The following is a 14076-nucleotide window of genomic DNA, read 5'->3' as shown; positions in this document are numbered from 1 at the left end:
GCTCTTCTTTAACTTGCCATTTATACTTCAAAACGGAAATGCACACACATGGTCAGACTGCATTCCTAGGAGCTATTTTAGTAAAGATCACTTAAGAAAGTGACACACGCACAAACTGGAAATGAAAACCCCACAGGAATAATGGGCACTGCTCAAAAGACATTCGGCAACAAAGGAGCTGAATTTCCTGTAGTTTTCACTTTGTGATATAAATATAATGCAAGTTCCTTACCACATATTTTTGTTTGTTTTTTTCATTTGTGGTGTGTGTGTGTGTGTGTGTGTGTGTGTGTGTGTATGTATGTATGGTGTGATGTGTGGTATGTATACTTGTAAGTGTGAGTGTGTGAGTGTGTGCACATGTATGTGTTTGTGGAACTCAGTGTGCAGGTTTGAGCATCTTACCCCAGTTGACCTCCATCCTTAAGTCTGAGTCAGGATCTCACCTTAGACATGGAGCTCACAGGTTCAGCTGGAGTTGGATGGCAAATGAGCTTCAGTAATTTGCCTTTGTCTGCCCCCCACTTCACTAGTTCTGGGATTATAGGTGCATACCACTATAGCCAGCTAGGATCTGGGGAGTTGAACTCAGATCTTAGTGCCTGTGCTGTAGGAAGCTTTATATGGCCTTGTTGCTTTGATGTCCAAAAAGGCAATGGCTATGTACAAGCAAGGACAGAATATACTACAGAGATACAAATTTAACCTTTCCTAAAGAGGTAGCTCTTTTTTTCCCTTCTAGGAACTATCAAAACTGTTACTACCATACACCTAACCAACTCAAGTAAGCAAAGACAAATGTTTAATTCTGAGATTGTCAGAAAGGGACCTGGTCAGTCGTCCTCATCAGCTTAGACCATGAAACGCAATATGGACAAGTTCAACAGACCCGCCATATATGGGCTGCCCATGCATGCTTCAGCATTGCCAGGGCATAACTTTCATTTCTTTCTTTTCCAAGTAGCATGGACTTTAACAGCACAGTCTGGGAAAACAGTTGTTCAAGATGACAAAGACAGTCTTGGACCAAACCTTAGACAGGCTCCTCTAAGAGCTCCCTTTGGACTAAGCCTCACCCTTCAGTCTTATCTTCTGCCTGCCCACTCTAGCTGTTGCAAGTGTATCGACAAATCCCTGTAGTAGGAATGTTGCAACTGATCACCTTCTGTGTCTGATTAAATTCCCACCCTTATGCTGGGTACCTAGTCACCTGGAATGCTTTCAGCAACAATCCCACTAAGTCAGAAGCCGGAATTCTCTAGGCTTGTAGTTTTCTAGGGATCTTCAGTTCACTCCCATTCCGACTCTGACAGCTACTGGAGAAGGAGATCTTTTCCTTTTCTCTATCTTAATTCATCAGTAGGGACCCTTGCAATAAAAGATAGATTCACAAGGGAATCCACCTCAGTCATTTGGCCCAATTTTGATGTGAAAAACAGAACTACCGTGTTTTTATTGCTAGGTTTGATGAAGAGTGAACAAAGTAAAGCAAGACAGGAAAGAAAGGGGAATTTGCACCAAGCCCAACAATAAGGGGTAGGGGAAGCTTTGTGAGGCCTGTTTGTTCAGATTCTCCACATCGCTTCCTCTTTGGAGACGAGGGTGCTCTCACATAAACATCTGATGATCTCAGGGCTGGGGGTGTCAGAAAGTCCCTTCCACACATGCCATTTCTCACATTCCTTCAGCATAATGTATTCGGCATGACAAACTGCCTTATGCCAGGGAAGTATTTCTGGAACCACGCCGCAACAAATCCTCAGGCGTCTTTGTTAAATTTGGGTCGAGCCTGATCTCTCTCGCCTGTAGGACAACAATCTTGACACCCAACCCAATGGTCCTCCATAAAGACTCCCTTTCACCGAAGTCAGCACGCAATGTGGAAGCCATGTCTATTAGAACACTTTCAGAATAGCTTGCTGGACTGTGAAATCAGCATTGATATTCACCAGTGGATTCATGGATAAACAAAACATGGCAGAGATACATAATGACCTATTACTTAGTCATAGGGAAAGACAAAATTACATTGTTTGCAGGAAAATGGGTAGAACTGAAGATTATGTCAGGAAAATGAGAAACAGTAAATGCAGAAGGGGCTTTCTGACTGTTTCAGTGCTGAAATAAATCCAGCATTTCCTACAATTAATAAATGCTAAAAGAAATTGTCTTCCCTTACATTTTAAAGTTTATTTTTTTTTCTTTATCAAGGACATAGGACCAAAAGAAAATGAAACTAGCAATCTATGACTTTCCTAGAATCTGCTTAACCTATTGGTTTTTGGATGAAGTATATTTTTTTTTCTCTAGAGTTTATATAACTAAGGAAGATTAGTGGAAAACTCAGAAACAGAGAGTAGACTGGTTTGACTCTATACTATATAGTATAATTATTACTTGTACACACATATATACACTATAAACATATACTATATATTGACTAGTATGCTCACTTGTATATATTGTCTAACAATATTTATTACTATACAGTATAGATTTATTATTATATAGTTACAAGTGGGAGAGAAGACTTTCCAGCAGCCTTTTGTTCCTGTTTCGGTGCACATTTAGGGGGAAAAGGCTCTATCCACTCAGTCAAGGATCAGGATAAATAGCTACAATGACAATGGAGACAGAGGAGGCAGCTGTGGAGGGGGACAAAGGGGATGGTGGGTGGAGAATGTAAGGAACCTCCGCAGGTGGCAGCCATGAGCTCCTCTCCTCCTCCCAGGTAGGAGTGTTGGCCAGCGTGGTTCAGACACTTGAATTTTCAAAGAAAGCAGGAGTCAAGTTTCTCAGGAGAGAAGGGACTGGATGTAATTTTAGTGTGTGGTCCCATGACTCACACGGTTACAGCAACAATTCCACATGCAGGGTACCACCCCAAAGAAACGGCAGTAAAAATAAACATGCCGGGGAGAATGTAATTAAATGAAATCCCCCAAGGTTGGATGTTCCTTAAACTAGAATACTCTAGTTGATTTTCTCTATATCCAAGAGCTACTTAAGCTCCTACCCACTTCTTACCTCCACTGAAGGGTTTTTATGCTGTGAATCTAACAATACACACAAACACACACACACATACATATTTTTCAAACTGTCTTTAAAATTGATCGCATGTGGACGGTGCAAACCAACAATGCCTCCGGAACTGTAGCGTGAACTCAGGTCATCCCAAATAATCTTGCCGCAGAGTGGGCTGCAACTTGCCCACGCCAGCAGCAAACAAATGGATTGCGCTTACCACCAGTGTCTTCTAATTACGTGACTTGGAAAAATCAGATAAACAAGAGGAGAACTGTAGCCACTTCAGAGGTACATATTTTTTTGTTGTTCTGGTTTATCTAACATTTGCAAAACTGTGTGCAACAGAGAGAAATTCAGATGTAAGCAGGGAGAAATGAGTGCACCAGAAAGCTAGACTTTGCAACTTGTCGGAATAAAAGGCACAGCACAGTGTGTGTGGGGGGGTGATCTCCAGAGAGAAAAGTTGCCATGGAGATACGGGTGGAGTCAGATTTCAGAGAATTGAACAGCGACTCTGATCTGGCCGAAGTTAGACAAGAATTAGTTATTTGATTTCTAAAATGTATAACCATACAAATATGAGGAGAGCTATTTAAGAATGGAACATAATAAAAAAATGGGAAACTACATTTGAGAAATGAAAGTTTATCAAAGACTTTATAACATCTCTGGGTCAATGGAACATAATTAGGTTAAAATATGTGGCAAACGAATAATTTCTTCCTTGATTAGAACTTGCATTTTTCCTTAGTTTGACGTATTACATCATTCATGTTCTAACTATAAAATATAGATATATTTGAAATGGAAAAAGCTGTGAGAGTGAGAGATTTATGTGCAATACTGAAACAGTTTTGACTTGCACAACTGATCTGGTGATTTCCATATATATATATATATATATATATATATATATATATATATATTTAATCAGTGCCTAAAAGTCCATAGATACGGATATATATTTTTTCCACATCAGAGCAGCCAGATAGTTCCTCCCTCACTTATAAGCATGAATGTGGTTTAACTGCTTCCCAGGTAAATTATTATTAACCCTGTCATTTTTTTCCCCTAACAAAGGAGTGATCTCAATAATTATCTCAAAAAAATATCCCTTATATAGTCAAATCTGAATCGGTCTAGCTTAACCTAATTTCATGGTCTCTTGTTCTAATTATGGCTAAGAAATAGAATTCCCAACAGAAAGCAACTATATGCCCAGTGTATTTTATACTCCTTATATCAGAACAACCCAAAATCGTTCTAAATACTCCCTCCTTGAGGTCCAGTGTTGGTGCTTAATGCTAATCCATCCACTTCTCTTATAAGCATGTGTGCAATAAACAGGTATGATAAATTAAAATGAAAAGTAATATATTACAGAATAGTCAGGCTATCTAACCAAATGCACGCTGTCATAGTAAACAAATTTCATATCTCATTTTGAATATTTTCCATATAATTACACAGAGAGAGAGAGAGAGAGAGAGAAAGAGAGAGAGAGAGAGAGAGAGGAGAGAGAAGATAGCTCCAGCTTTTGCTTATAAATTCATGGATCCTCTTAAATTTTAAGAACCTGGGAAAAGTAAAACTCAGGCATGATATTTTTGATTAAATAATCTAGGGAACATATTTTCCTTTTAATTTTCATTCAATGAATACACTTGTAAAATATTTATGAAATATTACACCGAAGAGAAATGTAGAGTATGAATAAATCATGTAGCGTATGTCAGAAGGCCGAGTCCAAAGGACAATCTATCAGTGACGTCAGAAGTCCACTTAGAGGCATGAGATGACTTCCAGCTTAGAAGAAGAACACCTCAACACGCAGCTATTTGGTTTGTATGACTACTAGAGACGTCGAAGAAATACAACTTCCGGTGCACCGCAAAGCTCACAGGAAGCCACGAGAACTTAATCTCAGATTCAGCCCTTCTCTACTTGGGATTCACAGCTGGCCAAATGAGGGCAACTGCATTGGTTTACACCCTACGTCCTCCCTTACCGTGCAATCACAACCCCTCTCCCGTCCAGTTTCGTCATCCAAGAACACCTCAGCAGATCACGTTCTTTCTCTTCCGTCTCCCAGAGAGAAACGAATTCCTTAAGACTTCAATATTTTCTTCATTCTCTCACCTATTTGGACAGATTCTTTTTGTTATCACATTTGAGTGTGTACACTTCCAGACAACTATCTTTATTCTTTAATGAATTTATATGTTTTTATATCCATTCATTCTTCTCTCTAGAACTTTCTTACAGGATAATGTCTAATGAGGCTTGTGACTAATTCTTCATTCTCTTCACACCTAAGAACTTTCTCCCTCATTAGTATGGAAATGGGGTGTTGAAGGCCACCAGAGGCATCTTATTCTCTGACCCAGTGGACATCCATGTCCTTGTTTCTCGTTGCCTTTTATAGCAGTATTTGTGCTCATCAGCTAGGCTTTCTAAACCCTGTAATCGTCTTTGATGTTTCTATCACCTCACAGCCAGATGTAGCAATTCCCAGGGTTGGGACCTTGATGCTTTTCCTCCCTTTCATGCCTTCTCTTCCATCCTGGTTTTATTCATTTTGCTAATACAACATTACTTTCTGCAGATGACATCCATATCTTCATCCTTACCTATACATGTTTTCTGGATAACTTCCTGAAAGTAAGGTCTAGCAGAAATTTAGGATAGGGCTTCGGGGACAGCTCAGCCAGGGCAGTTTTTGCCAAGAGGACACGAATAGCTGGCTTTTTTTTTTCTGTAGCAACTATGTAAAATCTTAAGTGTTTCTGTGTTCATCTATAATTTCACAGCTAGGGAGGTGGAGACATGATGATCTCTGGGGCTTGCTGGCCAGCTAGTCCAGCTAACCCAGACGAACTGAGGAGCTTTAGGTTCAGTGAAAGAATGTGCCTCTGAATCTAAGGCAGAGATGGGTAGAAGAGGGCACACAAAATCAATTGCTTGCCTCCACCACCTCTCCTTCCACGTGCACACACCTACGCCTGCATGTACCGCACATATAAAACCACACAAACCCACACCGTCACACCTTCATTCAGAATGTGCTAAGTCTAAACTTACGATTGTATTTGTAAAATAAACACACCCTCGGATGACCTCATTTGTCTTATTTCTTTTGTTTCCAAGTTACCTAATTCAAAATTTGAAGCACTTATGTGAAGAACTAATTTTCGTATTCACATGCTAGGTTCTATATGGTTTTTTTTTTTCCATTCTATCCCTGCTTTTACTCTTGACCGCCTTAAGCTTACAATGATCTTCTATTTGATCTTATCAAGGTTGGGTCTCCCGATCCCACTTTTCTGAACACAATACAAATTTTCATGTCATCTTAATTATTACTTTCATTATGCCATATTGTCTGTCAAAATTACAGAAGCCAGACTTCTTTATCTTTATGTGGGATACTCAATGTCTCTCACCTGTTTTTATAGGAGTTATCATCTTCCTACCATTTTCGTTGCCTGTGTATGAATATGACTCATGACCCAACCCCACTGCCAAAATTCTCTTCCTTCTACTCTTCTTGCTAAAAATCTCCTGTAAGAATTCTATCATTACAGGCTTTATTAAGTTTTCCTATTCCAACTCAAAACCCTTTTAGCTCAACCGAGATGAAAGTAATTTCTCCTACACATTTATTCAGCACCCAGCTTATGTCCCCCACAAAGCCCTTATGAGAAAGCATTATTTACTGCTCTGATATTCGAGGATGGGGATTTACATGCTCTTCCCTTCCCCTGGCTTTCCTACATTAGGCTGTATGTTTCCCAAGGTCAGAGTTAAATTTTTATAACTTGGAAGCTCTATTTCATTAGATATAGAGTCATATATAATGCTGACATTTGAATTAAAATTGACTGGAATGAGTATAGACCATAAACAAGTCTACCCTGGAAACCCAAGCACAGGTCATTCTGTCCTCTGGACTTCAGGGTGGATGAGAAGTCAAGCAAAGGCAGGTGACTTTGCCCCATGCAAATTCCCCCATTCTTCACATTAAATTCTTTTATCCCTATGATAATGCAGACTTTGGCTTCGTTCCCAATCAAAGAACAAAGCCGTTTCCTTTCAATGTTCCCTCTACTTCTCGGGAGTCAGCAGATTTTGATGTGCACAAGTGGACGGGGGAGGCACATGGAAAAGGACTGTCACACGGTGGATTCCACTCAGAGCTCAGCTGACTTATAAAAACGAAAACTGACAAGCCCTAAAACCTTTTCTTATTGTAAAAATGCTTTAATGTAATCTACTTTTAGAGCAATTTCTCCACAAGAGCAACAGAATGAGATTTTGAGACAGCGTAGACTTTGCAGCAAGAAACATGCCTATGATGTGTGCTGTCAACAATCACAATTCCCCACTTACGTACTTCAATAAGGGAACGTATTGAACACTGCTGAGGCAGACAAACCTAAATATAAAAATCACAACCCCGGAGAACCTAGACAGCAATGAGGACCCTAATAGAGACACACATAGATCTAATCTACTTGGGAAGTAGAAAAAGACAAGATCTCCTGAGTAAATTGGGAGCATGGGACCTTGGGAGAAAGTTGAAGGGGAGGGGAGAGGCAGGGAGGGGAGCAAAGAAAAATGTAGAGCTCAATATAACTCAATAAAAAAAAACTATATTATATTCCTAACCATCTAGTCCTCTTTCATTATTTTACTGTTTTTTTCACTGGCGCTACACTATAAAAGGTCAATTCATTTCAAAATAAATGATGTAGAACAATATGCTTTTTGTATAATTAAATTGCAGGACGTATTAAAAGTAATGAAAACAGTTCATTATTAAGATGGAAGTGTATCTCAGGAATAAAAATCTTTTAAGAAAGGATTTTGTTTTAAATTATGTGTATGCACATGAGGGGGCGGGCGAGAGAAGAGATTGCGTCCATGAGCACAGTGCCCGCGGAGGCCAGGAGAGGGCATCCCTGGAGTTGGAGTTAGAGATGGTGCTGAAGTCTCTGCTAGGAGGTGAAGTCATGTCCTTAGTCACTGAAATGTCTTTTCAGCCCCATCGATGACTTTTTTTTTTTCTTTTTCGAGACAAGGTTTCTCTGTGGTTTTGGAGCCTGTCCTGGAACTAGCTCTTGTAGACCAGGCTAGTCTCGACTCACAGAGATCCGCCTGCCTCTGCCTCCCGAGTGCTGGGATTAAAGGCGTGTGCCATCACCACCCGGTCCATCGATGACTTTTTAAACGTGGTAACAATAGGAGTCATCACACAAGGCATGCTACACAGCCATGACCCCACACAAGCACTGTTAGATTCTCGGTTATCCTCACACAGCACGCTGATGAATACATTGGAGATGGTATTATGCCAGGGAACGGAAAAGAAATTCTATGACAAGTAAGAGTAAGATGGACCGATTGTGCAGATGTGTAAACTAAAAAAGAACAGGAAATGAAGCTGTTCAACTAGGCAAGAAGAATTGATATCCGTTAGCTCTCCTCCCATGTAGTCAGGTAACTGACAATGGCATTTGTTCAATGAAGTGTGGCAGGGACAAGAAAGCTTTTATGAACAAAGGGAATAAGCAGCAAGATAAATGTTACGCAGGTGTTTTTATTTAGATCAAATGCAGGATTAAGTTGCTCAGACAGTTCTCTATTTCAGAGTAGAATTATACTATTGGTATGGTTTGTAATTCCATCATCCTGGCTTCAGTAACACCGAACGTACGCTAAGAGTATCAGCTGAAAACCCAAACGATTAGAGAATAAATAGGGAAAATGCACAGCTGCTGATTTATTAATTATAGTATCATTTTTTTTGTCAAATGTGAACTTTCTCATAAATCCCATAAAAAGTACTCTTGATAGATATGGAACGGATTGTTTGAATAAAATGCACTTTCAAAAGCAATCTGTAGCATACGTGGGAATGAAACACTTGGGGATCTCTTGGAAAAAAGGTTTTGCCTTGGAGATTAAATATCGATTTTATGATTTCGTAGTCATTAAAAAAAAACAACAACAAGTTAGGCCCGCAGTCTGTGCTACCTAGATAGATGCCCTTTTCTGTTTTAGAGGCTCTGAGTTCAGACATTTGTTTCTCCCTATTCCATTATACTCTGATAAAGGCCATCACTCAACCATTCACACAGCAAAAATAAAAGTAACACTCCGTGGGGGGGGGCAGACTGATTCTCAATGGATAAAACTTCATCTTAATTATCATGTAGTTTACATATGCTTAGAACACATTATATTGAGCAAGACAAATGGAGGAAGAGAACAAATGCCTTGATTGCTTGCCTTCAAAGCTACTGCAGGCTTAAGACTTTCTATTTAACACTTCTGTTTGGAAAACTACCCAATGGGATCAAACTTAAACACTTACAAATGTTTTGTTCTGTTGCATTCTTAACCCCCATACTGCTTCATCTTCCTCCAAACACACACCACTGCCTGAGAGATTACATAGTTTTCTTGTTTATTCCTTCTCTTCTACTCAGACACTAAGTTCCTGATGGGGAGGCTCTGTGCCTTGTGCCTAGCATAGTACTTGATGCTTAGTAAACATACAAAGCAAGTAAACAGTTGACTGCTACGCTGGCTTTCCAGATAAATGATGTGTGTTTCCTCTTGTGGTACAGCATCCTCCTCACTACCGCCTTTGAAATCCATTAAGCTTTCTACAGGAGGCTAAATGACAAAGTGACTCTCTAAAGTTGTGCTGCCAGGTGAAGCATTAACTTCTCCACCCTTCAGCATCGCCGAGACCACAGAAGCAGCTGCGAGTTGCCATAAGCAAGTTCTCTTGACGTGTCTAGCAAAGAGAGGGACAAATAAGTGTCCAATACCCTTTAGCCGTCATTGCTCTTGCTGTTAGGATTATTTCCTCTCGTTGTAAACAGCCTGCCAATTCCTGAGTTATCTTGTAACCATGGGAAGTGGTTCAGAACAGCTGCCGTGGAACATGGTATCTTGGAAAACTGAATATGTGGAGACGGAGAGAATTGAGAAGAGTGCAGAAGCACGGTGGTCCTACGGCCTTTCCCTGTTCTCTCCTGTGAAGGGAGTGCTAAGGCAGGTCTTTACATCCTTATCTCTGATGATGGGAATGAGCAGGATGCTGTAGTGTACTGAGCCTGCTGCCGTCCCCTTCATCTATTATATCTGCATCCCCCTCCTCAGTCTGCCAGTTGTATTTCAACACCAATAGCCATTAAATACAAAACAAAACCAATAAAACAAAAAACACACAAACCTTTCCTCTCCTTCTTTGGGCTTTCATTTCTGAAGATTCCTTTGTCATAAATCTTAAATGCATGCATACACTCTTGTTATGCAAATCTTTTGTAGCGATACCTTAATATATTTCTGTACATTATAATATAAATATAAATGGAACTTCAGATTTATATACAGGGTTAAGCTCATCGTGGTTAAATCTTAGGGAAACACACACTGGTCCCTCATAGGTCTCTACTCTCACAAGACTACACCTCCAAAGAGTCATGCTACTATGTCAATTAGTTGAGCGTACTGCTTCCCTAATACACCCCATGGTCTCAGATCTCTGCCTCCTTCCTAAAGCAGCCCCTTGCTACTTATTTGCCCAATAGATGCAATACTCTAACAAAATGAGACTGGTTCTTGTGTGTGCACTGCACCCACGCATGGGTTTTCATCACTGTTTGAAAACGACACTTCTCAAATGCACGGTCTGCATTTGGAGAGAAGGGGAGAAGAAGGCTTTGCTGTTGGACAGTGGTGCACAATGTATATGAGAATAAATGTTCAGAACCGGAATTCGCTGCAGTGAAAAATCCTGCTTGTCAGGCTGCTGGAAAAGCAGCTTTTGGCTTTTTATAAATAGTAATTCCATTCCAACAGTAATGATACCTAATTTATATCCATCTTCCTTTCTGCAAGCGAAACTACCCTGGGAAAACTTGTAATGAAAACATTATTGATAAACTTGCAAAGCCGAGTTATTAAAAATGAGGATTTTAGAATCTGAAATGGGCACACAGCTGACGGTTTAAATGCCGGGGGAGACAAACAATAAGTATTTATTACTAGAGGAACAAAAAAAAAAAGGCCTTCAGGGAATTAATCTGAAGATTCACCCAAACAAAAGGTATTTAACAACAATCAAACCCATATGAGATACTGAAAGTTCTTCACGATCTACAAAGCGGGGGTGGGGGGTGGAGGGGCGGGAGATATTTCTGAGGAAGACGAAGAAATTTGAACTGGTCGTAGGTGATTAGAGGGCCTGAACAGCGGGCCTTCAACTGAGAAACCTGGGAGGAAAAGAAGGCAGCATTGATGGCAATCGCCACTGAAGGCCCTAGGACCGTGTCTTCAACAATGGTTGCAGACATTGAAAAAGTACTTACATTAGGTCTCAGTTTAGCTGCCAGGTCATAATACTTCTCCGCTGCTTCATTGAGGCTAGCTTGTCTGTCAAAGAAAAAATAAAATATAATTATATTATGTATTTTAAAACTGAAGCACTGAGGAGCAGCTTGACAGAAACTTAAGAGAATTACAACCACGTTGACTAAACAGTAAGTTCCCATAAAAATAAACTTGAAATGAACTTACCATTATTTTAAAGTATTACAAAGGGTGACCTAGCATAACCCCACTGGTTAGGTATTGCTAATTTATATTTACATGTTTGTCATAGGAAAAAAGTATTTTCCTCTTCAAGATAACTCAAATAATACATTTAGATTCTCCGGTCACAAAATGACAACCCAGAAGAAAAGATTAAAACAAAAATCAATTGTCAATATTTAGCTAAGTTTACGTGCTATGTGTGCATGCAGATTCTCGCAGAAGGCAGAGGAAGATGTTAGATTCCTTGGAACTGGAGTTATGGCAGTTATGAGATGTAGGACCTAGGTGCTGGGACCCTAAATTGGGTACCTTGCAAAGGCAATAAACCCTCAAAATCATCACCTCTTTAGCCCCTAAGTGTTTACTTTAAAAATAAACATAGTGAACATTTGTGAGACTTAAGAAATGATATATTCATTTTACACACACATACACACACGTATATATATACATATATGTTAATACACATATATACTTATATATAAAACATAGAAACATAAAGAGAACTATGCAGGGAGAGAGTTGAGGATGAGATGGTAGTGCCAGGGATAAATAGAAACAAAATATGATGGTATATGTGTAAGAATATCATGAAACCAATTGGCTTATGCTAACTAAAATTAATAACATTTTAGAAACAAAGTAATTCAACTTTAGAGATGGCTCTAAAGTTTAGGAGCTTGCTGTGAAATAATGAGGACCCAAACTCAGGTTCCTAGAACCCACAAGCCCTCATGGTATGGCAGTGCTTGTCTGTGGTCCCAGCATGGGAGGCAGGCACAGGAGGATGCTGCCTGCTTACTGGTCAGCCAGTCTAGCTAAGCAGTGAGTTCTGCTGTAGGTAAGAGACTCTGTTCCAAACACTGAGGTGGGGAGTGGTGTCTTTCTCGGGCTTCTGTCTGTGTACACATGGGCACTTGCACATGCAAACACGTGTGCATTCATATACACAGATTGCATGTGAGTATTTTTCTGTAGAAAGTTATTCTGTTTTCTATTTCTTTCTCTTGGTCCCTTTATTGCTCTCTCGCTCTCTCTCTTTCTCTCTCTTTCTCTCTCTCTCTCTCTCTCTCTCTCTCTCTCTCTCTCTCCACACACACACACACACACACACACACACACACGCACACACACATGCATGTACAGGCACACATGCAAGCATACACACACAAGCTCATGCACAACACAGATCTCAGACTATTTCTCTCCTTGCATTCTGGTCACCAGTGAGGGCACATGATCTAATCTCAGAAAACTGGATGCTCGCACTTGATTTTTTAATTCAGACAAAAAACAAGATGAAATAAAGAAAAATGTAAAGAAAGAATAATGAAGGGATAGCCAGAATTCACTCACAATGGCACAAGAAATAAGGCAATGCCCAGGTCAGACTTTTCCCACAAACAATTACAATAATATAATGCTTTATCATAGTTTGTAGTCACTAGGTTTAGACTGCATTTTGATAATTAAAACCATAGAGATCTCTTTTGGGGTTTGTACTGGGTATTAAACCAGAGTCTTCCCCGTGCTAGGCAGAAACTCTCTCCAGCCCTAGCAGTGGATTCTTGGTCTCTTCTATAGCCAGAGATGGTTTTCTTGTTGGTAGTCAAGTCCAGGAGTAGCACAGCTGTCTTATAGAAACGGAATTCACACTGAATCTAACAGATAAACTTGCTTGCTGCTCATCACCAAAGACTAGGTTCAGTCAGCTTTTCAGCAGGGTACACCACACGTCAGCTTGCCATCAAAACACAATGTTCTTTCTTTTCTCCTTTGACCATGCTGCTTCAGAAGACCTGCCAGATGGCAGATAACAAGATACAAGAAACGCTTGAATTGAGTTGTTATCTAGTAAAGACATATGTAGATTACAGATTTAAAGCTATGGGAAAATGCAAAGTTTAATTTCAAATGACATACAAACCATTAACAACGGGACGACAATACCACTACCCGGCTATGGGGTCTGCTTTAAAAGGCAATGATGTTCTTAGGAGAAAGTGCAGTAGGTGAAAGGTTACAAGCGTTAAGATGGGTGTCTGGCTTCTCAGAACCCACATGAGTGCCAGGTGGACATGGCAGTCTGTTTGTCACCCCAGGGAGCAAAGGCAGGAGGGGAGAAAGAGCTCCAGAAAAAGCTAGACTAGTCAAATTAGTTAGGTCTGGGTTCAAGTAAGATATCTTCTCTCAATATAAAGAAATCAAAGGAGGAAGACACCCAGCTTTAGGCTCTAGCCTTTACACATATGTGAACATATGTACACCCTCATACACACCTATGCCCACACACAGGCAACAGGCATGCATGCATGTATATACATGAAGCACACACGCAGAAAAAAAGTGGGGAGGAATAGCATTCCCTTAAAGCTGTAATGTTAATAAACTTTTGAGATGCAAAGAAGTCGGGACCACGAGGGGTGCACCCACCCA

General features: G+C 40.1%; 1 protein-coding gene across 1 annotated transcript in view; it reads right to left on the bottom strand.

Moving 5' to 3' along the window:
• Positions 1-14076, bottom strand: part of Tmtc2 (transmembrane and tetratricopeptide repeat containing 2) — a 382576-nt gene that overhangs the window by 47941 nt on the left and 320559 nt on the right. The window contains exon 11 of the mRNA XM_005358105.3: positions 11415-11478. Coding sequence (XP_005358162.1) covers positions 11415-11478 — 64 coding nt within the window. The remainder of the gene's footprint in view (positions 1-11414; positions 11479-14076) is intronic.

The sequence above is a fragment of the Microtus ochrogaster genome, chromosome 24 (genome assembly GCF_000317375.1).
Source record: "Microtus ochrogaster isolate Prairie Vole_2 chromosome 24, MicOch1.0, whole genome shotgun sequence".
Classification (NCBI taxonomy): domain Eukaryota; kingdom Metazoa; phylum Chordata; class Mammalia; order Rodentia; family Cricetidae; genus Microtus; species Microtus ochrogaster.
This window is presented reverse-complemented; position numbering and strand designations above follow the sequence as displayed.